This window comes from Sceloporus occidentalis, unplaced genomic scaffold (genome assembly GCF_023333645.1).
Source record: "Sceloporus occidentalis isolate IW3139 unplaced genomic scaffold, rSceOcc1.0.p SCAF_3, whole genome shotgun sequence".
NCBI classification, from domain to species: domain Eukaryota; kingdom Metazoa; phylum Chordata; class Lepidosauria; order Squamata; family Phrynosomatidae; genus Sceloporus; species Sceloporus occidentalis.
This window is the reverse complement of record NW_028316983.1, coordinates 144,414,157-144,441,443: the sequence shown is the minus strand read 5'-3', so window position 1 is coordinate 144,441,443 and position 27,287 is coordinate 144,414,157. Positions and strand designations below refer to the sequence as shown.

The window sequence follows — 27,287 nt, the reverse complement described above, 5'->3', positions numbered from 1 at the left end:
AGTGGATAACAACAAGGCCCCGCTGAAAGGAATGTCAGAAGTCGTCTTTTTTCTTTTACTTGCTTTTTATTTATTTTTTGTATAACTTTTGTAATTCTCAACGTAGCTTAAAATGTTTAATGATTTGCATAAATAAACAGGGACAGGGCTCACTGTTATTATTTCCTCCATTCACACACACCACGTTCATCTCTCTATCTCCATGCCCCCCATGTGGGAAAGAACAAAAAGGGAAAGGGAAAGGCATTCCCCTTTGACAAGGTTGTCAAGTCCTGTCCAACTGTATGGTGCAGTCTCATGTGCATTACTAAGCCAAAGAGGCAGCATTGACAACAACGATTCTGTGGTCATGATGGGAGCATGACTGCACAGAATGATGTTTACCTTCCCACCAAAGTGGCCAACATGACTGAGGCTTCTGGGAGCTGAAGTCCAAAATCCCTTCAAGAGCATAGTTTGGGGAACATTGGACCTAAATCTCTCCCTGGGCCACAGTGGTCCCCAAACTGTGCTCTTTAAGGACTTCAGCTCCCAGAATCCCAGGCTATTGGCCAATATGACTGAGGCTTCTGGGAGCTGAAGTCCAAAATCTCTTCAAGAGCACAGTTTGGAGACCACTGCTAAATCTCTCCTTAAACTGAAGCGGTCCCCAAACTGTGCTCTTTAAGGGCTGTTGGACTTCAGCTCCCAGAGTCCCGCACTATTGGCCAACATGGCTGAGCCTTCTGGGAGATGAAGTCCAATCCCCTTCAAGAGCACAGTTTGGGGACCACACTGGACCTAAATCTTTTGGACTCCAGCTCCCAGAGTCCCAGACTATTGACCAACATGACTGAGACTTCTGGGAGCTGAAGTCCAAAATCCCTTCAAGAGCATAGTTTGGAGACCGCTGGACCTAAATCTCTGCTTAGGCTGCAGTGGTCCCCAAACTGTGCCCTTGGAGGACTTCAGCTCCCAGAGTCCTATGCCATTGGCCAACGTGGCTGAGGCTTCTGGGAGCGGAAGTCCAAAAGCCAGGCCAGGAGCGGCCATTTTGTGTGGCAATCCCCCCTCAGCAGGCGAGGGGGCGTGGCCTGCGTGGGCGGAGGGAGCCTGCGAATAGCCTTGGCCCCTCCTCCTCCTCCTCAGTGCGGATTTTTCTCCCGTCGAGGAGGGAGCAAGATGGCGCCTGCGGTGGCTGCGAGCGGCGGAGATCGGGGACTGAAGAGCCTGGTCTGGCAGAGTGAGTGCCGCCCCAGCCTCCCTCCATTAGCCCTTCTCCCCTCTCAGCCCTAGCCTTCCCATGCAAACACGCGCATCACGCCGCCCCAGCCTCCAAAGGGTCTCCATTTTGAGCAGGACGAAGGAGAAGCAGCAGCAGCAGCAGCATCAGCAGCATCAGGCGTTGACATTTCTAGGAGGGGCTTCGCCTTCTGTTTGGTCCGCCTTTGAGCAGCACTGACGCCTCTGGCAGCGTCTTGAGCTTTGGTCATGCCCTCCCTGTTCCCTGAATGCCCTCCATTTTGAGCATGCCTAAGAAGCATAGACTTATTATATTATACCAGTACCTTTTAGCTTTTATATGCCCTCCCTATTCACTGAATGGCCTCCATTTTGAGCATGCCTAAGAAGCATAGACTTATTATATTATACCAGTACCTTTTAGCTTTTATATGCCCTCCCTGTTCCCTGAATGCCCTCCATTTTGAGCATGCCTAAGAAGCATAGACTTATTATATTATACCAGTACCTTTTAGCTTTTATATGCCCTCCCTATTCACTGAATGGCCTCCATTTTGAGCATGCCTAAGAAGCATAGACTTATTATATTATACCAGTACCTTTTAGCTTTTATATGCCCTCCCTGTTCCCTGAATGGCCTCCATTTTGAGCATGCCTAAGAAGCATAGACTTATTATATTATACCAGTACCTTTTAGCTTTTATATGCCCTCCCTATTCACTGAATGGCCTCCATTTTGAGCATGCCTAAGAAGCATAGACTTATTATATTATACCAGTACCTTTTAGCTTTTATATGCCCTCCCTGTTCCCTGAATGGCCTCCATTTTGAGCATGCCTAAGAAGCATAGACTTATTATATTATACCAGTACCTTTTAGCTTTTATATGCCCTCCCTATTCACTGAATGGCCTCCATTTTGAGCATGCCTAAGAAGCATAGACTTATTATATTATACCAGTACCTTTTAGCTTTTATATGCCCTCCCTGTTCCCTGAATGGCCTCCATTTTGAGCATGCCTAAGAAGCATAGACTTATTATATTATACCAGTACCTTTTAGCTTTTATATGCCCTCCCTATTCACTGAATGGCCTCCATTTTGAGCATGGCCAAGAAGAAGTACGGATTTCCATTTCTAGGAGTGTTCAGCTTTTATTTTGCCATGCCCTCCCTTTTTCTCGCGTGCCCTCCATTTTGAGCATGCATGAATGGCCATTTCTGTGACTCTTGCCAGCTTTTATTTGGTCCTGTCCTGCCTTTTTCTCGCGTGCCCTCCATTTTGAGCAGGACTAAGGAGCAAGCATTGACATTCCTAGCAGTCTCTTGAGCTTTGCATTGGGCCATGCCCTCCCTTTCCCCTGAATGCCTTACATTTTGTGGTGCCTTGTTGTTGTCCTCTTTTGTGCTTGGGGTACAACATTCATGGTCTAGTAATGGTTTGGGGGCACTGGACTGCTAGGACACTGCGAGACCAGGGTTCGAATCCTGGCTCAACCACTGGGGTGACTTTGGCCAAGTCACGCTCTCTCAGCCTCAGGAGAAGGCAAGCCTTCTTCTGTCAAACCTGCCAATGATAGGTTTGCCATAAATCAGAAACGGCTCGAAGGCACACAGCCACAAATGAACAAGGATAATCCTTTAGGCATTGGACTAGGCTGGGAAACTGTGAAATAGCCCAAGGTCACAATATAGTTGGGGAGGGATTTGAACTTGACTCCTCTCTCTAAATCCATTTGGGTTTTGGGGAAACAGTTCTGTGTCTCTTGCTAATCTTGGGGATTGTGTGTGTGTGTGTGTGTGTGTGCTAGAAGCTTGGGTTTATTATTAATAGACACCTGTAAGATCAAAATGTTCATGCTCATCTCCTTTCTCCCATTCTTCTATCCTTCCACCACTCCCCCTTGGGAACAGCCCAACTATGTGTTTCAATTCAAAGACGTAGTCTGGGAAGTCAGTCTGCAAAGGGATTGTGTAGCAACGTGGAGACTTAAGGGCTGAACAGACCGCCCTTTTCAGTGTCAGACTGGGGCCGCGGCGGCTACATGCAGCAGCCCTGGTCTGGTCTTTCTGTGGCTCAAAAGGCTCCTTTTTGCGCCGTGGAAATGGCGCCCTAGTTGCCAGTGCTGCAGCTAAATTCCCTGGAAAGCGAGAACATGGATAAGTGACTATAAAATAACATCTGGGGCTGCATCTGCATTGCGGAAATAATGCAGTTTGACAATACTTTTAACTGTCATGGTGCAATGCTATGGAATTCTTGGGTTGGTAGTTTTAAGAGATATTTAAAGTTAAAGATATTTAGAGTTAAAGTGGTGTCAAACTGAATTATTTCTGCAGTCCAGATGCAGCCTAAGCAACCATCTGTTTTAAGGAGTTGCTTTTTAGGACTATTGACTGGCTGAATTATATGAGGACCATGAGCATCTTCCTACCAAGATTTTCAGAATTATGGTATTTCAGGTGACAGTTCTCCCTTTTTGATGGGTGAAACAACATAAATGATATTATTTCTATCTTTGTTTTCTTCAGCGATTAAGGGGCAGATGACATAGATTATTAAATATGTAGTGGTAGTTGACTCCCTATCTTCTCTTATTCTCAGGAAAGTACACAAGTGCCTGATCCATTGAAATGAAAGAATGAAAAATCTTTCTGCCATTTGTTTTCCTAAATCAATTCCCATTCTCACACATAGTTTAAGGTTACATTTATATTTAAGACCTCTGATTTCTCTGGATTAACTTTCTTAGCTTTGTACAAGATTGGACTGGATGTGTGCTCCTGCTTTTTGTGGTACAGAATCTTTTTAGGAGCCTGGTTACTTCATATATTTTCGTTGTGTAGTTTTTTGCAGTGATGCAGAGTGTTACCTTACCCACTGTTGTTTGACCTGTAATAAGGTGGTTCTTGCTGTTGTTTCTGTGTCCACATACGTTTCCTGCTTTTGGGTTTTGTTAATTTATTGTTTCCTCTCAAGTGTGCTGCTCCTGGCTTTGCAGATTTATTGTTTTTAAGTGTATAATGATATAGAGGGATTCCACAAGGGTAGAAGCACAGTCTCCAGGGATAACCACGCTACTCAGGAGTGGCCTGTGGAGCTGTATAGTAGAGTTGCATATTCTGGAAATTACAACATTCCCCACTGTAAAGCTGAATAATCATAAGGATTCATTAAGATCAGATAGACATTGATCAGAATGGGGGCTGCAGTCAAGAAATAAGAAGACGACCAGGAGCGGGAACGTCAGCTATGGAAGAACTGCACAAGATTCTAAAGTGTAAGATACGCAACTGAGTAATAAAGTTAGACTTGTCCAAGCCATTGTATTTCCCATTGCCATGTACAGATGTGAGAGATGGACAGTGAAGAAAGCGGATAGGAAGAGAATAAACTCATTTGAGATTGGTGCTGAAAAAGATTGCTGAAGATACTGTGGACGACTAAAAAGACAAACAGATCGGTCCTAGAACAGATCAAGCCTGAAATGTCCCTGGAAACTTAAGATGATGAAGCTGAGGCTGTCATGCTTTGGCCATATCATGAGAAGGCAGGACTCATTAAAAAAGACAAGAGTGTGAGGAAAGGCAGTAGCAAGAGAGGAAGACCGCATGCCAGATGGCTAGATGCAGTCAGGGAGAGCCTGAATCTGCAGGACTTGAGCAGAACAGTGGAGGACAGGGGATCTTGGAGATGTCTCATCCATAGGGTCGCCATAAGTTGGGGTTGATTTGAAGACCTCAGTGACAAAGTTTGTGTCTATAAGCAAGAATAAAAAAAAAGCTTCTGGGGTGGCTAAAGAAAAAGTCCTCTGGGTGCCAGTTGACAACATAGTTCTAGCTGACTGAATTAAATGTCCTCCAGGTCACATTGATAGAAACAATAAATATGTTTATAACAAAATACATCAACCTTTATATGAAATGAATACAAATAGACAATATGACTATATGTACAGTTGCCCCTAAGTTTTCACGGGGAATCCGTTCTGGATCCCCATTGTCTTGAAGGGCAGCGCCCTCCCCCATTTTGTCCCCCACACCTATGAAAGGGCAAGGGATGCGGACTCCAAGTCTGCAAAATGGAGGGGCTACTGTATATATAATTTTGTATATAACAAATTTTTACAACATTTATGACAATATAAATACATAACTATTGCAGCAAAACTATTACTTCTGTGTCTCCCCAGACTCCCTCTGGAAGAGGGAAGGAGCCTCTATTCGTCCTAAACCAATTTGCATGCGAGGCTCTTCTGTGTCTCCCCAGACTCCCTATGGAAGAGGGAAGGAGCCTCTATTCGTCCTAAATCCCTTTGCATCCTAGGCTCTTCTGTGTCTTCCCTGCTTCCTACTCCACCGGGGGAAAGGCTATGTGAACCGGGGAAATGGCGCCAGTAATGCAGGAAAGAGAACAAGCAGGTGACACCCCCAGGCCAGCCCCTTGAGCACTGCTCCTCCCATCCCCAAGTTCCTGAATCGGACACCCTTGTTGTTCTCATTCGTATACTGCAAATCAGACTTGGGAGGCACAGGAAAACTTGCTGAAAATGTGCTGTTAAATTAAACCGGTTTATCAACCACTGATTTGGGTTTTTTCAGGATAATTCGATCACATGGGAGTCAGATTCGAATTCCAATGGAAACGATATTGGAGCAATGCAGATCGAATGCACGCTCAAATGGGAACGATGCACCCATGATCCGAGTCCTGTTCCGCGTTATAAGCCAGTGGGAACACGGCCCTAGAGTGTGTTCTCCAGCGATGCTCGGTATCCGCCCCTTGGAGGGTAGGATTCCTCATTGTTTTCAAACCCTTTCACTGCTGGTGTCGAGGAAGGCCTTTTTATTTGCAAGATTGAATGTACACCCCTCAAATGTGACCAGGGGCAGATATTTGCAGACCCCATTTTTGAATCGTGTGTGTCACTGTGATCAAGTTCCAGATGTTCTCCATCATATTGTATTGCTTTGTCCATTGTATATAATTCCAAGGGGAAAATTGTTAAGAAGGTTATTGGAAATGAATATCTGTTTGGATGGGTTATCAGTGGAATACTTATTGGAAGATCGGAACCCACATATTACCAGGTTAATGACCAATTTTTTGGTGGAGGCAACAAGATTATGGCTTAAATTTTAATAACGATCCTGAAGTTTTATTGTTAATGCATGTTGTTTTTCTATGCCTAAAAAAATTTGACTAAAAAAAATGTGAGAATAATTGCAGGCATTCCAGACTAAAGGAATTTGAGATTTTCTGTGATCCATTGTCACATTTCTCCCTTGACTAAGAAGACTGCATTTATCATCTAGACTTGGGAGAAAGTAGATAGTATACCATAAAGTAGGTCTGCAAGCCATCAGCTGCCAGCCCATGGCGAATTTCCAAATAAGAAAGAAGACATTGTAGCCAGTGGGAACAAATACTGGTCCCTGGCACATTTGGGGGTGGGCACCTGCTGGTCTGCCATATCAGATAACTTGAGAAACATTGTTGTGAAGAATATAGAAACCTTTGCCCTTAGTGGAATTGGTACATTGTTTTGATTATCTTGCTTTGTGTACCTTGACCTTGTTAACAAGTTAAGTCTATAAGGAAATCCTTCTCTATTGTTTCACGAGCCCTTATGGAACTTTATTACACATTGTAATTTAAAGTTGGAGTTCTTTTTAGAGCCAAAAAACAGCAGAGAACAGCAACATGTCTATGTTGATGTACTTTTGTAAAATGAAAAATTTAGGGTGGTTTGATATCATCTTTTTGTCTTCTCATGCTGTTTTCTTACGTGTTAGTGAACAGAGATTTGTAGTACTAGCTTTTTTTGGCTTTTGGGGGGTCATTCAAATGATTTGAATAACCTCATTCACGCATTTCAGGTTTGTTATTTACACTATGGAACCGCATCTCTCTGCTAAACTCATCTCTCTGCATCGCTGCAAATTCAGTTGCTCACACATGCCGGCACCTTTCCCATTTCCTCACAAGCATGCTAGATTATATTTATATTGAGAGTCTTAACTCACTTGATGTAAACACCAACATCCCTCAGCCAAGCAGAGGCTCCTCTTTCTGCCATTCAAGGGATTCGGCATCCCTTTTTCTCTTTCCCCTTTTCCTCTCTCTTTCCCTCTTTTCACTCTGGGGGAAAAGGCAGCATATAAAATCTAGGAGTAGGAATAGGAAATCTAGATACGTGGAATTGTAATGCACAAGTGCATGTTGATGCACCTATCAACAACAAAAAAACACCCTGAAACTGTTTGTCTTCATAAAGACCAGTGTGTTGTCAGGGGTTCCCTTGGCCTTGTGATTTATTTTCAGCTCAGTATAATTGTCAAATCAATTGATAAATTAGCAAAACAGAACAGAAGCCTCATGAAAGTAATTTTAAAATAACTGTTATGGGTCAGAAGAGGAACTGGAACAGAACGATAGTGTGTATGATGAGTTTTAACCATTTACCCTTGCCACAAACCCAGTGGGAACTGAAAGTGCTTATTGTTTGCAGTGGGAAGAAATCTTAGCTATTTTTAAAATCTTGCATGACAGAGGTAGACGTGTCCTGCCAAGTTTGGCTCTAAAGTCAATAAATGAGTTTAGACTTGAAACAGAAAGCTGTCTCTTTTGCTTATGTCTTTAAAATGTAATGATTGTTAATGACATCACAATTTTTTAAAAAAGATAATCAGAGAAGCAGTATCTCTAATCATTTTGTCATTATTCTATACAGTATGTATTGCACTATACTGTAGTAGTTCTGAAATTAAAATATTATCTTTTGAAACAAATACAAGGCAGGGCAAACAGGAACATATGTGTGTAAGGAAATTGTCTGGAAGGTTAATTATGTTTCTTCCCAAATCAAGGAGACGAAACCCATTGTGTAAAGGTTTCCTTTCCTAATTATTAATAGAAGGATGATAAATGGAAAATCTTACTGTAATTCAGTAAAAGGTATTTTTAAAATCTTTCTAAAGATTGTATTTCACCTGAGATATTTCTGAAAGAGTAAACAAAACTTTTAAAACTGACAAGCAAGCAACAGAAGCAGTAGGTGGGGAATTTCCAAAGGAGCTTGTTGGTTTCTCTGAGTTCAGGGTGGGAAGTGTACAGTTCAAGTGTTGTTCAACTGGTATCCCCAAAGGTCCTAGTCTGTATTAATGATGCCCAGGAGTGTAGGGAGTTCCAGTTGCAGTTCAGCAACATCTGGGGGACTGCATATGATTCCTACATTACATGGTTCATTTTTTTCACTTCAAATGTGCAGAGGGATGAGGCCCCATGCAACAGCTTTATCATAATAGGTAGACATGAACATACATGGAAATGTTTTCCTTTGAACAAACACAAAGAAGTCAGTAGATGGTTATTTTGCAGTTCTGGACTTTTACTGTACATACTTTAGCTCTGGATACGCTATGCAGCAATGTAAGGTTAAATAATTAACTTGTCTATAGTACTGTTTGAGTTTGCTTGGGGTAGTTTGTGAAGAGAGCCAGTGTGGCATACTGGTTTGAGTGTTGAACTGCAACTTTGGGAAACCGAAGGTCAACCCCACCACCACTTCCACTCAGCCATGGAAACCCACTGGGTGTCCTTGGGCAACTCATACTCTCTCAACCTCAGAGGAAGGCAGTGGCCAAAAAAACCCCTCTGAACAAAACTTGCCAAGAAAACCCTGTTAGAAGTTTGCCTTAGGGTTGCCACAAGTTGGAAAGAACTTGAAAACCCAGTGGTCAATGACAAGTTTGTGGAGACACTTCCTGATTCTATTGCATTTAGATCAGTGGTTCTCAACCTTTGGTTCTCTAGATTTTTGAGACTTCAACTCCCAGAATTCCTGAACAGTGAGCATACTGCCTGAAACTTCTGGGAATTGAAGTCCAAAATATCTGGATGCCTAAAGTTTGAAAACCACTGATTTAGATGTGTTTGTAACTATATGTACCACATTTTTTCTTCTGTTCATAGACCAACTGAATAACTTCAGGATTGTTCCTTTCATTCAGATAGTGTATTTGGATTTCAGAGTTTCTGACTCTGAATTGGAATGCTAAGACAGATTTTGCAGCTGCCAGAATCTTATTATTCTTCTGCATTTCAGTGTGACGGTTTAAAAGAATGCGACTTGTTTCAGACTTAACTCAAAACCTTGTAAATAAATCTACAGGGATTCTATAAAGAATTTCTCTTTCTCCCCACTCCTGGCTTGATTTAAGGCAATGTTTGCTTCTCTCTAAACTGGCAAATGACATGGTTGCCTTGAAAACCATAGTTCCCAAGTTGGTTGGAATAGCAGGTTGTGATTTCCAGCAGATCATGGAGTGAGCATAGCGTAATGGTTTGAGCGTTGGATTGTGACTCTGGAGAACAGAGTTGGAATCCCTGCTTAGCCTCTGGGAATTCACTGGATGAGCTTGGGCAAGTCACACTCTCTCAGTCTCAGAGGAAGGCAGTGGTAAGCCCCCTCTGAACAGATCTTGCCAAGGAAACTCTGGTAGACGTTCACCTTAGGGTTGCCATAAGTTGAAGGCACACAACAACAAACAATGGTTTGCCTCAAAGTAAGTCAGACGAGGAGGTTAAGCTACCTAAATTTCCTAAGTCGGGCTCAGATTAAGTTACTTGACTGAGGAACCAATATGCTTGCGTTTATTTATTTTTTCGTTTCTTTTCAGTTTTGCTTCTGGATCTTTCTGTGCTCAGTATCTCATTCTCAAGTATTAAAGTTCAGGTCTTCTAGTATCACTTAGCAAAGACATTGCATATGAATGTATGGAGTTTGAAAAGTGAAATGAGTACATTTCAAGTATGAGGCTCTTTTTGCCTACAGTTGGGGAGCTGGAAGCTGTCATATTGTTACAATATTAGTATTTTTACTTGGATTTTCTTTTACAGAGCTGAAAACAGCAGTATTTGATGACTGCAGAAAAGAAGAAGAATGGAAGGTAAGGCTAATCTTTGAATTAACTTCAGCACAATTAGTAGTTTAGTGTGTATATTTACTTTGGATATATGCCCGTATGTAAAGTCTGGTTTCAAAAGCCTGTTCTGTACCCTAATTAAATAACAGTGCTGGTTGAAAGGGATACATATCAATATTATCTCACAGTTCAGGATCGAAAGAAAATGTGAACATACAGATTTGAGAGCAAAATTTCCTTATTGTATTATGAATCTGTTCTGTTCTGTTCTTGAAATTTATGAGGGAGGCCAGAAGCTTTATATGAAAATAGTAATATGCTCCCCTGCAAAGAATTAAGTGGGCAAAAATATTGTAATTATTTAAAATATTTTGGCATATTAAGAAGTATACATGTTCAGAGCTGTATGGGTCTTTGTTTTTATATGCCTTCAGGTCAGCTCCAATGTATGGCATCCCTACCATATCTTTTTCTTGAAAAGATTTATTTGGAGGAGAGTTGATGTTGCCCTTCTGTAAGAGAGATTGCGATTTACCCAAGGTTATGGACCTGTTCTTTTGAAAATTAAATACACTCGTCCTTCCACATTTGCAGTTTTAACTTTTGCAGATTTGATTATTCACAGATTTCATTAATATGTTCTCTCTAGGTCCTCCAGCACAACTCTGTCGCATTGAAGGACCTAGAACTTCCTAGAGAGAACACTAGGCATTGGCAGCTCCTCCAGCTCAATTCTGTTGTCAATGTCTGGCAGATGTTGACCACAGAGTTGCATTGCATGACCTAGAGATTCCTAGAGAGGTGTTCTTCCAGGTACAAAAGTAGTGTTTTTGTTATTTGTAGTTTTTCCACATTCATGGGGGTCTTGTGCCTCTAACCTCAGAAAATGTGGAGGGAAGAGTGTATTTTGTTAAATGAGTTAAATGCATATATGTCAGAAATATGAACCTTCTCCTGACACAGTGAAAAGCAGAGTAAAGGTTGTAAAGGTCTCCCTCCTGGCAGGAGGGAGAAAAAGCCAAGCCCTGGACTCAAGCAGCTTGGAAGGGTGTGACATGCTCTTCCTCCTCCATCCTGGGCTTTTCCCCAATATTCATAGTTTTTCCACTTCTATGGGGGTCTTGCGCCCCTAACCTCTGTGAATGTGGAGGGCAGACTGTACTGTTGTTTGGCCATATTTTGTTTTAATATATTTTATGACTTGCCTTGGGAGTATGTAAATGTGTGTACAGTGTGCATTCAAAATGGATTTTGTGTTTATACATACAGTATATTCATATATTTGTTTTCTGTTCCTGTGCTCTGTGTAGATAAATGAATATTCGAGTAGTTACAACACTGAGATTTCATAATTAAGCTTACCAATAACTGGACAGCAAAAGCCAGCTTGAATAAAAAAGTATACAACTGGAGCTAGCTTTCTAAAGTGCTGTTTTTGTCATTTCTTTTATATAAAGATAATTCTTCTAGATGACTTTACCACAAAGCTTCTGTCATCATGTGGTAAAATGACAGACTTACTAGCAGAAGGGATAACTGGTAAGTACCCAATAAGCAGTCTTTTGTAATAATGGAATGTATGAGAACTCATTTTGCCAGCTGATAAGTTCGTAGGGGATATCCACTGGAAACTTTGTTTTACTTTCTAAAATGCTTCCACTTACCATATTTTAGGTGATAAGACTTAGTTGCTCTTTGTTTCCCTTGAAATCAGTGAGACTTAAGCCATTACTAACTTTTTCATATTGAATACGATGGGATCCAGTGCTAACAACTTAGCCTGGATCTAGTATAAACAATAATTGGTACATCAGTCAGGATGTTAGTATGTTGTGCACTTCTTGCAGAACCTCTGTGTCATGGCTACAAAATCATTACTCACCTACATATTGGTGGACTACAATTCCTACCATAATACTTTAATAATAATACTTTTTATTTATAGACTGCTATTCCGCAATGATCATAGCATGGCTAATTAGCAGTGATTATGGGAAATGTAGTCCAGCAACATTAAGAGGGTCTCAAATGTCCCACATCTGTCCTAAATCCTTCATAATTCCAATCCCTTATCACACCTGATTGTTATGATTGTTATGACATTTTGTCTCCTGTCTCTTTCTGGCTACGTCTCTACACATACTAAGAAAATATGAGTAGGAAAATTCAACAGCAGGTGGAAATCATAATATTTTATGAGAAATTATCCACTGCATTTGGGCAGATGGAGGGAGCACTTCCAGCCAAGTTTTATAATGCCTTAGTCAGCCCTTTGTATCCAGAGATTCTGTATCCATGGACTCAGCCATCCATGGCTTGAAGATATTTTAAAAATATATACATTCCAAAAAGTGAACCTTGATTTTACAATTTTCTATAAGGAACACCATTTTACTACGCCATGGTATTGAATGGAACTTTAGCTTCCACGGATCTTGGTATCCACAAGGATCATGGAACCAAACCCCAGTAGATAACCAAGAGCATACTATACAGATTTAAGACTAATGGAAAACTTTAATATATAAAAAAAGCTTGTGTTCTTCACTCTTGGTTTCTTCTTCTCCTGTCATTTTGTGTGGTTTAAGAGTATTTAAATTAACATCTATCATTTACTCAGGGGGGCCCACTGTATCAGCAAGCATGCTATCTGAGGATTGCAGCATATGGCTCACTACACCCCATAGTATTCTGTGGCGGTGCATGCTGACATACATACAGGTGGCAATATGCATGCTGATGCAGATGCATGCATATTGCCACCTGTTGAATCATATGGAACTAGAGTGTTCAAGTTTTTTCCCATTCACCAAACCCTTATGGATGGGAAGGGCCCACTGTACTGACAATCTGCAGTTCTGTCCTGCTCAGTACATGACTTGTGTTTTGCTATTTCTTCATGGATATTTGCCCCTTTAAAAAACAACTAATCTGAATCACAGAAAGACAGAAAAACACAGAAAGAAAAGTAACCATATTTGTCTATAAGAACCTTTCTCCACGACAAACCCGCAGCTGGAAAATAACATCCATAATAACATTCATAGTTGTACTGAATGCACAACTTTTGTGATCTTTCTTTCTTTCTTTCTTATCTTTTAGTGTTTGAACGTAGTCCATTTTAAGAACCAGTTGCTTCCAAGCAGACACAAGGTGGAATTATATATTGCTAGGGATACTGTCATGCCTCCAGAGCATCTTTGATGCTCTTGAGACATATATTTAGTTGAGATTATATTAGCTTTTTTATGTATTAGTTTAGAAGGGAAAATAGAGATCTACAGCTTTAAGAAAGACAAGGATTGTGGGAAATCCCAGGGTCTTATGCTGTCTCCCTCTGGTTAGTTTCAGTGTGTAGTAAGATTTCAGCCAAGTCAGACCTGGAGAGAGTATTTTCCTTTGACAAAAAGATAAGTCCACAAAAGAAGAAAGATAGTCCTCAGAAGAAGAAAGATAGAATCCATCAAGAAGAGAGCAAGGTATTTAGGAAGGACTATTGAAAAAGAAGAAATCAGTTTTGTGTTATTTGTGTTTATAACTAGTAAAGCTTTTGAAACTTTAGAAATTTGTGGACAAGTCTTTTGTTCTGGCTGTGATCCCGAGAGCCAGAGGCCTTACTACACCCAAAGTCCATAGCATCGCTCTTGGGACAAAACAGATACTGACATATAGATTAGCCTTTGTTGACACACATGATAGGTGAGGATAAATGCCATTGATGATACAGTGCACCCTTGCTATCTGTTCTGGATCCCCTCCCCCCACACCCCCGTGGATAGTAAAAAACGTTGGACCTTAAATCCCGTTCTTCTCAATGGGCATGCACTCCCGTTTGTGCCACCATATCCGCATGTGTGCATTCAGAAAGCCGGGGCTTGCCGTCCACGCAATCTCAAACCACAGATGGCAAACCTGCGCTTGGTACAGGCACACTATATTTTGCTTATTTTAAAAGCCATGTGTGATATTGTCCAAACATATCAGCATATAAGTGATTTCTAACATAAGGTGTGAATGTGCAAGGAGATGTAGCCATAAAGTTGGGCTGGTGGGGATGCTCTTATGTGTCAGTTAGCAGCTGGTGTTAACCTCACTTCTTCCCTCAGTTCCATTTTTCTTCATAGTCCTGTTTCTTTAGGTTCATAAATAAAGAACATGCTCCCTTACTTTAACATGTAGTCCATATTCAGCAGTGCTGCCTGATCTCCATGCTGAACAGGGAAGCCCCACCCAGTGACCAAACTGGTGAGCTCTGCATAGCTCCATTCCACACTCAGTATCTTTCTTGGCTTCCTGGTAGAAGTATGGTACAGCTGCTGCTGTCATGACTCTCTGAAAATGCTAAAAGAGTTAATGAAGCTAATGATTATCAATAGGCAAGCAAATGCCATTTACTCAGTATTGAGCACTTGCTTCTTATTGGGTGGAATAATTGAGTTTCTCTCTCTCTCTAAGATGAAAATCCACATTTAGTATACTATATCTCATTTTTAGAATGTCTGAGTGTGTTGCTGGGGTTTCTTGGAATTGAAGTTCAACATTTGGGGAACCAGTTATGAAAGCTGCTGATGTAAAACTTCATGTTTTCTGAAATGTGCTGCTGTAGTGTTTTTTGGTTAACAAATACATTCTAAGTATTTTCCCTTTCTCTGTGAAAACATGTGTCCTGAAATATGAAAACATGGAAGAAGATAGCTCTAGTTTAGTCACTGATTATTTGATTATTTTACATAAAAGTTTTCATCAGCCTGGTGCCTTCCGTATCTGCCTCTCTCTTTATCTCCAACTAGTGTGAGCAGTATTGTTTTACCTAAGCCATAAAGTTTTACAATTATATGGGGCATCAAGTGGTTCTTTCAGTATCATCTTTTTAAAGCTTCATAGTTTAGATAAAGCATAATGTACCAGATAGTTCTAGTTTCCAGCAAGGTATAGGAGAAGGCATATTAAAAAAATTAATACTTTTTGATGAAGCATTATTTTGTCAAAAATTGAATATTAATCTTACAAATAGGAGAAGATCCTTAGTCTCTCCTCTTTAATATATGTTGAAAGCAATTTTGACTATATATATATATATATATAGATATAAATTTCTGTTTCAGCGATTATTTGTTTATTTATTTATTTATTTATTTATTTGGAGTATTTGTGCCCTGCTCTGCAGCTACAAAGGCTCTCAGAGCAGCTTACAAATTTTTAATTAGACTATTTCCTGCCCTCAGGCTTACAATCTAAAAAGACATGACACAAAGGAGAAGGGAATGGCAGTGTGGGAGAGGATCAAGTCCAGCAATTCTTTTCTCCCTTTAAGGCCATGGCGATGCATGGTGATTAGTGTTGCAAAGGATATCTTACAGTTTTCTTTTTGACCAGCAGTGTGCTTTCACTGACAAAATCAAGGGTCTGCTGCCCTGCTAGGGTAATAGGGAGTGCTTAAGTGCACTGATAAGTGGTATAGAAATGTACTTGCTATTGCTATGAGTCATGAATGTTGCAGCAATTTTAGGAAAGGCAGAAGCCAAGAATACTAAATTGAGACTGTTGTACTTTGACCACATCATGAGGAAAAATGAATAATTAGAGAAGTCAGTGGTGCTAGGAAAAGTGGAAGGCGGTAGAAGGAGAAGAAGACCACATGGATGGACTCAATCAGGGAGGACACAATCATGGGTGTGCAGGACCTGGGCAGAGATGTTGAGGACGGGGGTCATGGTGATGTCTCATCCACAGGGTGCCATGAGTTGAAGTCAACTTGAGTATAATTAACAACAACAGGATATACTATCAACAGGTCCAGCTTGAAAAAAGAGCTTGCTTTTTAACAATTTTTATATAGGTCTTGTTGAGGATTTTTTAAAATTTCCCTTTTCAAATGTAGATATATTATTAAGAATTTTTAATTCATTTTTAATTTTGTAGTTGTGGAAAATGTTTACAAAAACCGTGAGCCAGTTCCTAACATGAAAGCCATTTATCTGATCACACCTACAACAAAGGTAAGTGTTCTGAAGAAAATAATATATCAAGTTGAGTTCTATCCTCTCCTTGTAATGAATTACTGAAAAATCTGAAAGTAAAGTACATGCAAGTTACTGTTGCAACAAGATTAGGGTTTGGTTTTGTTTTTTGGTAGAAAAAGTGAACAGTGGTCACTTCAATTAATTTTGAGTGCAATGGCTAGGCTTTTGTAATTCTCGTATGCAGTGGTACTCATTTTTTTTACCCTTGGGACCCCCTACTTTACATCAATGTGCAGATATCACATACCCCCTCAATGTAGTATATGAATAAAAATATTTTACTTATATACTGTGCATATTTTCATTTGCACATTCATATATATCCATATTTTAAAATTTTATAAGGAAATAACATTCTTTACATTAGAACAGTTTTATTAAATAAATTCAATATTTAACTCAATGCATGTGTAAATGTCATATATAAAAAATTTGGGAAGAGGAGGATGAGGATCGATCAAGGCTTCCAAGCCTGGCACCTCCCTTGAGCAACTATTGCTCCCCTGGGGGTCCTGCCCGACCTTGTGAGAACAACTGCCCTTATGTGTATACCTCAGTTAATGTAGTAGATGTGTTCCTGGGCTTTATTTCTGTAACAGAAACATTGGTACCATGGCTAGAAACTTAGATAGAATAGGGATAAATTCCAGCATTACAAAAAAGAACAGCAGTTCAACACATTTCAGCAAACTTTATTCAAAACTGGCATGCACATGTGAGAAGAAGCAGCTAGGTCAGGTAAGCCTTGCATAAGTAAACAAAAACATTTTGAATGTCCTAGAAATCACTAGAAAACTTCCAAAATGCATCCTGGGATCATTGTTTTCTTTCAAAGCCTTTCTTAAGATATCCATTTCGGTGGTAAAAAATATAGTTCTAAACTTTATCAAGATGCCAGGATAGCTGGTAAGGCAGGCTAATCTGCTTTCCCCTTGTCTTTCTGTTTTATTCACACATGCCCAGTAAGTGATTCTAGAGGCAGCTATTTACCTTGCCTGTTCCACACAACTATAGTAGCATCATCCATAGCAGAATCCCATTCTTTCCCAGGTCTCAAGGTCTGTTGCATTTTTATTGCAGACTTGTTGCAGCAACCCACACTTAAAAGTTTATCTTTCTCCAGCTCTCCTTAGCCATCCTCCCGATGCCAAGGGTGCAAAACAAACAAACACAAAAACTTTTAGCTAGACAGAAAACAAGGAAATGGAGGTGCTGGGCTGGGCTCCTGTAAAAGATTTGTAAAAAGGAGCTTTTTTAAAACCAGAAGCTTTGTTAACTGAAGTATGGCTGTATTGCCCTTCTGTATACTGAAAATCTAGGCTACCATATGATGAGTCTGCAGAGAGCTACAATGGGAAGGGAAATTGGCAGAATTTGGGGACGTCTTGCACAAATGCTTTTTTGTTAATGCGAAGCATCCTAGTCCCAATGTGGGGGCCCATTTTCACACATAATGCTAAATCATAGTATAGCTCTACAAGGAATTAGTTTCAAAGCTTCCATGATTCTTCCTCTCATCCCCTCCTTTTAGCACATACCAGAAGAGTGCATTGAAAATATCCATTTGTTTTTTAATCCCTCCACTACATCCAAATTGAAAGGTCTTATTTTCCCCCACTAAGTCAGGATCGTAAACCCCATTTGATGGCAATTTGTTGTATTTTAAATAAGCTGTTTTCTTAGTCCCATCTTTTAAATGCAGTCTTAGTATGTGTCACTGTCTTCTAGATATATATTTTTTCCAAAATTATATCTATATATCTGTATTTATAACTTGGCTAAGGAGAGCTGGAGAAAGACAAACTTTCAGTGCTGGGTTGCTGCACTAATAATCAGGATTTCTCCCCTTGCTAATGAGAATGGCTTCCTTTTGTTCTCTTTGTTTATATGTGTTTTGGCAATGCATATCAAGAAATATGACCTCTGTTCAGATTTCAAACTTGTTCTGAGTGCTTCTCAACTACCGGTAGTTACTGTTAGAGTAGTTATTTAAAAAAATACTTTATTTATTAAATTGTAAAGTATATTGTCCAATAAAACAGTTACAGTAGTTCTGTATAGGAAGACAGAGTATTTGAAATATTTTCACTTACCTTAAAATCAAAAGTGGTAACAGAAATTTGTAATTAACTAGAATGTACTATCTTTATTTTCCAGTCTGTAGATGGGCTTATAAATGACTTTGTAAGTAAATCATCAAGCAAGTACAAAGCAGCATATGTTTACTTCACTGACTGTAAGTTTCTTCTGAAGTTAAATTTTGGTGCAGTTTGCAGATTTTTGTACCATTTCAAAAAAGGAAGTTTGCATCATGTCACAACAGCATAACAATTGAAAAAAATGTCTTTTTCTTCTTAGTTTGTGATGACAAGCTTTTCAACAGAATGAAATCATCTTGTTCAAAAGCTATAAGGCGGTGCAAAGAAATAAATATAAACTTCTTCCCCTACGAAGCACAGGTAAATCTAATTTTGTATACTTCTGTTTTTAAATGTTGATTTAATCTGAAATCTGTTTGGCAGTTTTATATGGTATAACCAGGTCTCTGTGGGAACACAGAAATAATGCTGTATGTAATACTGGATACTAAACTCATCTTTCTGAGAATGTTGCTTTCATCTTAAAGCAAACTTTAGCTCATACCTATAAAAGTATATTTGAAAGCATGAAGGTCATGGCAGCAGAAATCCTAGTTAGATATGGGACTGAATTATATTTCCAGTGCTTTGTGGTGAGACTTCGGTATCATGCATAGCTTTGTGCCCTTTCCCATAATTAGCAAGACCACAGTAATTTATGTAAAAAGGCCATAGATTGCAGAAATAGTAAAAAAGAAAAATAAACAGTTATGTAGATATACTGAGGCCAAATGCATCTGAGGAAGTAGACTTAAGTCTAGGAAAGCTCATGCTGCCAACTTCTTTCTTTCAGTTAGTCTCAAAAGTGCTACAAGATCTCTCTACAAACTGATTCTCCAGACTAACACAGCTGTATCTTTAAATTCTGCCACTATAGATATGCATTTGGAGATAATCTTTTAATTGGGAAGGGAAGTTGTTCTAAGAACCACTTGGTTGAGTATCAGTAGTAGTTGGTATAGTATTGTAGGGAAACGGTGACAGTTGTTGTGCTTGAAGTTCATTTTAAAAACATAATATCTGTAAATAATGCTTGCTATTTGGAGGTATTTTGCTTTCAAATGTGACTAGAAAAATGTTCATACTTATCAAAGGTTGTTTTTATGCTCACTATGACATTTCAATTCCTTTTAGAAAACCCTCTTTGACAACATGGCTTCAGAGTGAATTTTTAAAGTGGAAAGGCATGGATTTTTAAATCTTTAAAATCCAAATGGGTTGTTCAGTGGTCCAGAAATCTGGCTTCTGTAGCTTCTGCCAGTTTTCTATACTATTCACACTTACTGTTACTTCAATCCTATATCTTCCTTCCTAGCCCAGTTCCACTCAAAGCATGTTTAATAAGTTATAAGCACTGCCAGTCTACAGATGTTCAAAAACCAGAACAAAGAAAATGTAGATGTATTATACTATTTAGAATTTAATTTTCTGGTCACACGCTGAGGCTTTTTTTCTGAATAATTCTAAGTTTCAGGCTTCCTTTCATTGAAGACATTGACATTGCATTGCTCTGTTCTCTACTGAAGTTAGTTCTGATTGCCTCAGGCTCCACCATCTGTGCAGGTAGTGAGCAGGTTGTACAGTGTAAGTAAGGAGAAAGTGAAGAATAGTGGCAGAGAAGGAGAATGGGAACAAGGAGCATATTAGGTGGACAGAGAAGAGATTTGAGGTAAAAAAAAAGTTGGGGGGGGTAACATTAGGCCATATATATTTCTTCTATGTTCTTTGTAATGAAATGGCCATTCTTCTGCTTGTATTGCTTTCTAGTTCTTACAGAAATCTATAATGAAATTATTTCTTCACTTAGGTATTTACTCTTGATGTCCCAAATGCATTCTATCACTGTTACAGTCCCATTGTGGAGAACGCAAATGATACTGTAATGGAACAAATAGCTGAACAAATTGTGACTTTATGTGCTACTTTAGAAGAAAATCCAGGAGTAAGGTACAAAAGGTAGGAGTGGACATTTTGTTTTAAACTAATGCAGGTGCTCTGAGAGCTCATTGGGTCTCTGAGCATTGTGTTGCCTTGTTTTAAAATGTAAGGAGGCAGTGGATGTATACCAAATATGCAGTTGAAGAATTTAGAATAATGTGCTATTATACCTGTCTTATGGGTTGAAAGAATTTCTGATTTGTTACAAAATTCAGGACAAGGTGCAGGAGGAAGGAAAGTGGGAAAGTGTTTTATATGGCAAAGAGAAAATGTCTGAATAAGACTGTTTATTCAGAAGAACTTTAGACTTCTGCAAGGTTTTCTGGTCTAGTATTGTTTAGCTTTTTTCTAAAGTCAAGTTCTAAGTGTGAGAAAAGGGAAAATGATTGTAGTGGAGTGGATTAGCCAAGTGTGATGATCCCTGGGGGCAAAGCCCTGTGCGTGACTATTACTCTCAGGGGATCCCTTTACAAAAAACCTTTTCGCTGCCACCACCCAGTGAATGAATCAGATTTATATTTATATTGTAGCTCCACAGCTACCCCTTCCTCACACACACTGGGACTTGTGAGGAATAGAGAGATCTAGTTTCCTTTCCTGCCAACCCAGAACAACCAGTAGCCGAGTTAAGGCGCGTGTACAGGAGCAGAGAGATAGCAGATGCTTTTTAAGAAAGAAGTTTATTTTAAAAAGGGATAGCATAGGATAGAAAGAATTTGTATCGCTCTTGCAAAACCTCCTTGCCTTGCAGGTCAAAGAACATAGTTACAGAGTTCATTCCAGACAAGCCATTGTTGAAAATAACAAAAAGCCTAAACGCACTAGCTAACACATTCCTAACTACTCACGGAAGATAGGATTTGTAGTCCTTTTGAGTTCCTGGATGCAGGGAGCTGGCTCCTTGCCAACTCTACCTGCATCCCTGAGTCTGTGTCTCCCAGACTCCAAGAGACATCATCTGGTTCCCCCTCAGGAGAGGATCAAGGGAGAGACAAAAGAGCGCATGGCATCAAAGGGCCTTTTAAAGATTCCCCATAGAAAGTTCTTGAATCTCGCGGTCCTACTCTCTGATTGGTCAGGTAGACCTTACATCAGCTATGATGCTACAGCTCATTAGCATGTGATGTCATCTCTCATTAGCATGTTCCTCCTCCCAGATTAACCCCTTATGGTTCAGAAGAAGTTCCCAGATGACTGAAGGACCAGTCATCACACCAAGCTATGTTGTTTATGATCAAACCATAATATTTGGTACAGAGACAACTGTTTATATTGCTAAAATATTTGCTTTTGAGCACAAATTGATTTACCATCCAAAGATTACGTTGCCTGCCAAATGCAACTTCATCTTATCATCCCATAAAATGGCAGCTGGCCTAGAGCCACAGAAGGTTTGGGCGTTGTCTTTGACCTAGGTTTTGGTAAGAAATGACATTGTGTCAAGCTTTGTCAGTCATAGTAAGAAAACTGCCTGATCCTTTTGGACTATATTCCCAAAGTTAAGAGATGCATAACTGAAAGTATCCTCAGAACCAAGCATTATACCACACAGTGTTTCTCTTGCATTGAAAGGTTTGTGTGACTGAACAAGCAGTATAAATACAGCAAGAAAAAAGGTGTTTGCAAAAATTAATAGTGTGTACTTAATTCCACCGACAATTTACATCTTCAAAAATATTAATGTATAGGTTAATTGTACATCTTGCTGGATAACATATATTTGAGCAAGTGGTAGGTAAAGGTAATAGACTAGATAATAGATAATACAAGCTAGTATAACATATCAACATAACATACTTGCAGCAAACAGATTGAGCCTCATTTTCTCTTACAATGCAGTTGAGCTATTATTATTTTTAGGAGACAAATAATAATACCATAATATCCACTCCTCTTTAATATTTACTAATCAGGTTCTATACCAAATTTCATGCTTTTATTGTAATTTTTTAAAGCTAATCTGCCCCTCTAAAGCTAGTGTTTCTTCCTACTGAGATGTGTTCAGTTTTTAACTTAATTCAAGTTTAAAAATTAAAAGAAAGGATTGTAGGTCACTGGTTTTGGAGGAATAATTTCATTCCCCGCAGAAGGTTCGGGTTGAACCCTGGCATTACCAAATGGAATGTGAAAGAGAAGTATTACAGATATTACTGAGGTAGATGGACTAGCCTTCAGATTCAATATATAGCTGCTTCCTAGATTCTTTCCTAGGTAGAAAATATTGACAGATTGAAATCCAGCAGACTTCGTAAAAAGAAAATAAGTTAATTGTGAATACTAATTTCAAAAATCTAATAAGTATTTTTATTTACTAATATTTGTAAATGTCCTCACTCAAAAGATTTCAAAGCAGTGTGTGAACCAAGTTAACACCAGACACAATTGAAATACAGTACAGTCGTTCCTTGATGTTCATGGCTTTGACACTGGTAAAATATGACATCCACTTTTGATTATTCATGGGGCCACCTGAACATATACTCTTCCTTCTCCCTCCTGGGCTTTTCCCCTGGGGGGGGGGGGGAAGCCCAGGAAGGAGGGAGCAGCCAGGAAGGATGCATGTGCCAACCCTGCCCCTTTCCTGGCCAAATAGCTGCCTTTCCCCAGGCAGCCATCTGTCCTGGAAAGGGATGTGTGTGGGGGGTCAGTCCTCCTCCCCTTTTCCGGGATGGATAGGTGCCAGGGCAAAAACAGCCATCTGTCCTGAAAAGGGACATGGGAGGTTTATCCTCCTCCCCTTTCCAAGATGGATAGCTGCCTGGGGAATGGGGAGTCCCTTTCCAGGACCGCAGCTATCTGCCTGGGAAAGGAGTGGAGAGCCAATTTAAAGGGATGGGTTGACAGCAGAAGAAGTGGAGCATGTGCGCACTCCTGCTCCTCATCTCCCGCCCACTCATCCCTTTAACTGGGTTGCTGGGGAGGAGTTACTCATGGTTTTTCCTCATTTGCAGAGGTCTTGTATCCCAAATCCCTGTGAATGTGGAGGGACGACTGTATTTACATTGTCCATGTATTAGATGGTAGGTTGGAATAAATTGGGAAGTTTTGGAAAAATAGATACGTTTTCAACATGAATTTAAAACTAAACATGATGGGGAATGTTGAATTTCTGAAGGAAAATTATTCCACATAGTGGGTGCTTGATAAAGATTAACAAGGAAAAAAATAGAGTTTTGTTATCAATCACTCTGTTGGTAAAATATTTATTTTTGTCTTTTCAGCAAGCCTTTGGATAATGCTAGCAAACTTGCACAACTAGTTGAGAAAAAGCTTGAAAATTACTATAAAATGGATGAACGAGGCCAAGTAAAGGTAGAGTGAAAGTTCTTTGAAACAGTATCCAAACTCTAGGTCTCTTATTATTGTAGGTATGCAGCAGGGAAAAATGCTATTCCTTATAGACAGTGTTACCAAAACATTTAGGAATGTGCTGTTTGGAAAACAAGTCGTGACTCATGGTTTCCTTTTATAAAAAGGAGGATAGAATTGTTAAATTGCAAAGAAGTAACGTATAAAACCTACACTGAACAGAGAACTATATTATCACTACCAAGTCCGTTAAATTACTTTCAATCAAATCTTTGGCTGAAGCAGTAGTATCACTAGGGTTGGTGTCACCAGATGCAGTAATTCATGGTGTCCCCCTCCTCATTGACCTCCCATTATACCACACCATACAGAATCCTTAGTAATGTTTTTTGTACTAATGTTACACATAAATCATAATTCCATATATCACTGAATGTATTGATAATACACTTGGCCCTCCACATTTACGGCTTTGACTTTTGCGGATTTGATTATTTATGGTTTTGATTAATATGTTCTCTCTAGGAATCTCTTAAGTCGCTCCAGCACAACTCTGCCAGAAGTTGACCATAAAGTTGTGTTGGAGAACCTAGAGAAAACACTTCTCTAGGCATTTGTAGGTCCTCCAGCATGATTCTATGATCACCTTCTGACAGTTGAGCAAAGAGTTGCAATGGAGGATCTGGAGATTCCTAGAGAAGTCTTCTTTCAGGTAAAAAATAATAGTGTTTTTTTATTTGTAGCTTTTCCACATTCACTGGGGACCTTCACCCCTAACCCCAGCAAATGTAGAGGGACAACTGTAATTGTGACATAAACAGCTATCAGAATAAAAATTATTCCTTTCTTTTACAATATCATACACACAGACTAAATGTAGTGGACCCCTGTTATACGCTGGGGTTTGGTTCCAAGATCCCCCATGGATAACAAAATCCATGGATGCTCAAGTCCTATTAAATGTAATGACATAGCAGAATGGTGTCCCTTTAAAAAATGGAAAATCAAGGTTTGATATTTGAAATTTATACTTTTTTTTAACATTTTCAAACCGTGGATGCTTGAATCTGTGTATAAAAAATCCATGTATAAGAAGGACCGACTGTATTTGCAATGTAGTTTCATGCAATTAAGTAAATATTTTATTGCAGTCATAGACCAGTATAGTTTCATGTGGTTAAAGTGAAAGTTTGGTAAAATGTGATGTTTGTAAAGAAAAAATTAAAAGAATGTTTTTTAAAAATTAAATTAAATTTTAAAAAATTTGAAAGTTGAAACTGTATTTTTTTAAAAAACACACGGGGGCTTCTCTTTTCTCCTCCCACTCAGCCTCTCCCCACTCATACCATCTCTTTAGCATTTTAAATGGACACAGGCAAATGCTACAGCCCCTTTCTGCCAAAATGGAGATGTTAGCGGAACAGTGTCCCCCCTCCCAGGTGTCACCTGGTGTGATGTGCATTCTTTGCAACCCCCTAGTGATGCCACTGGGCAGAAGCGGGATTTGACAGGCCATTCATTCCTTCAGTGTGGATTCCTTTGAAGAAATCTGAAAGATTTCCTAGTGAAGGAAAGGAATATCAGGTCCTACTGTCTTTGACAAAGGTCTTAGATATGTTGGGTCAGGAGATTATTATTTTGAATCTGCTAGAATAAATTGTTCTTTTTAAATGTCAGTTTTATTTCCCTTTTTTGGTCCTGCTCTTTTTTTATGAAGAATAGCAAAATAATAAATCCTATAAATAGGTAGAGAGAGGTAGAGAGAGAGAGAGATAGGATAAAGATGTATATTAAATAGTTGAATAGCACTCCATCCTCCTGTTTTATTTGCCTAAAAGCCATATCTTCTCTGATTTTCATTTAAAGGGCAAAACCCATTCCCAGCTGTTAATTATTGACCGTGGCTTTGATCCAGTATCAACTGTGCTTCATGAACTCACTTTTCAAGCAATGGCCTATGATCTGCTACCAATTGAAAACGATACATACAAGCAAGTATAACTTTATCTAGAGCATTAATACAAGCTCATATAAGTATACAGCCACCCCAAGATGTTTGAATAAGCTTACAAGTTGTCATTGAATTGATAATTGTTGACTGAAATAGAAAGTCACAACAAATAATTATGTTTATGATAGCAGTCTTAACTTTTCTAAAGGGGGAATTTTGGTATGTTGCAAGTGGAAATAAGATCTAAATCCCAGTGTTAGTCTCAACACTTTTAACACATGCCCAGTGAATTAATGGGAATTACAGTGCACCCTTTCTTTACGTGGGGGATCCATTCCGGACACACACACCCCCGCGTAAAAGAAAAAAGGCATAAGCTCGAGCCCTATTGGACGTAATGGGGCTCGTGCGCACAGCATGGCGCCCCACGTTCGCCACGGTTGTCCTCCCATTACTTCCGGGGCATGTGAGGCTTTTTTTCAACGTGGCTTCCAGCATATGCTGGAAGCTGTGTATGACGTGCCTGCGTGTGATGTGGGCACACTGTACTTGTGTGTTGACTCAACATTTAGTAACTCATTCAGTGGATCTAGTTTAGTTTGAATTAACCCAATAGTATTGGGACTAAAATCTGCTGTTTTGTGAGTTCCATGGAAACATGTTGAATAATCTAATTTAGGCATGAATAGGTGACAGACCATGCACTAGAGGCAGTTGAAATTCTTGCATCTATCCTTCTTAGCTTCTTACTGATCAATTTTTTAAAAACTAAGGCTGTATTAGATACTTCCTAGTGAGTAAGGTGCGAAACAGACCACCCCAAAAGGATGGATTGGGGCCGCCCTGGAACTGTTTGCCCTGGAGCCGCAGCAAACAGACATGCACGGCCCCAATCTGCCCTGGCACTGATCCAAATAAGAATGGAAAAGATCTGCTCCTTTTTGAGTTGGTAAAGGGCCACCTCAGGCAGCACCGGCACAGTCTCAGGGCACCTTCCATGCACTCCAGGGGCTTGCGGTGTCAAAATGCCATGCCCCCAGAGTGGCTTGAAGCTGCCCTTGTCTGGTTCGCTGGGTGTCTTTGAGGTGTGTGGCATCAAAACGCCATGTCCTCAAGCTGCCCGGAAACCAGCTTTTCCGGGTTGTCTGTTCTGCCCCTACATCATGCTGAGCATAGTAAAACTGACTTATGAATAAAAATATGTATGAATGTGTTGCACAAGGTGGAGTTAGAGTGCATTTCTGTGTTTTCAGTGTGGCATTATCAATTTTTTTAAAGGTACTGGTATATCCTTACACTAAACAAAACAGTCGAACCTCCCCATACGCGGATTTGCCATACGCGGATTTGAGCATCCACAGATGGCAAATTGTCCCCAATGGCGGTGCGTGTGCACGCGCGCTGCCATTGGGGGCAAATTCCTTCTCCTCCCTCCCCTCCTCCCTTCCCCCCCTGCCCCCTCCCTTCCCTTCCCTTACTTACCTAAAGTTGCTCGGAGCGGCTTGGCCTCCGCCGCCGCCGCTGCAGGGAAGCCGGACGGCAGCGGAGGCCAAGCCTTGGCTTCCTCGCCGCCGCCGTGCAAGGGCGCGATGGCGGTGCTGGAGGCCTCTGCCCCAACAGCACCGCCACGGGGCCTTTGCCACAGCGGCGGGGAGGGAGGAGGGCTGCCGCGCCGGAGGCCTTTAAGGTCTCCCACGCCAGCATCCGGCCTCCTCCAGGCCGCCGCCGCTGCAGAAGGGGCGGGTGTCGGTGCTGGAGGCCAAGAGGCCCCAGCACCGATA

General features: G+C 40.2%; 1 protein-coding gene across 1 annotated transcript in view; it reads left to right on the top strand.

Annotated features, from left to right (window-relative positions):
* Window positions 1-1,141: 1,141 nt before the first annotated feature.
* Window positions 1,142-27,287, top strand: part of STXBP3 (syntaxin binding protein 3) — a 42,462-nt gene continuing 16,316 nt past the window's right edge. Inside the window, exons 1-9 of the mRNA XM_089516543.1 lie at window positions 1,142-1,222; window positions 10,122-10,171; window positions 11,605-11,686; window positions 16,070-16,146; window positions 18,328-18,406; window positions 18,529-18,629; window positions 20,116-20,264; window positions 23,468-23,558; window positions 25,422-25,546. Coding sequence (XP_089372669.1) covers window positions 1,162-1,222; window positions 10,122-10,171; window positions 11,605-11,686; window positions 16,070-16,146; window positions 18,328-18,406; window positions 18,529-18,629; window positions 20,116-20,264; window positions 23,468-23,558; window positions 25,422-25,546 — 815 coding nt within the window. The 5' untranslated portion in view covers window positions 1,142-1,161. The remainder of the gene's footprint in view (window positions 1,223-10,121; window positions 10,172-11,604; window positions 11,687-16,069; window positions 16,147-18,327; window positions 18,407-18,528; window positions 18,630-20,115; window positions 20,265-23,467; window positions 23,559-25,421; window positions 25,547-27,287) is intronic.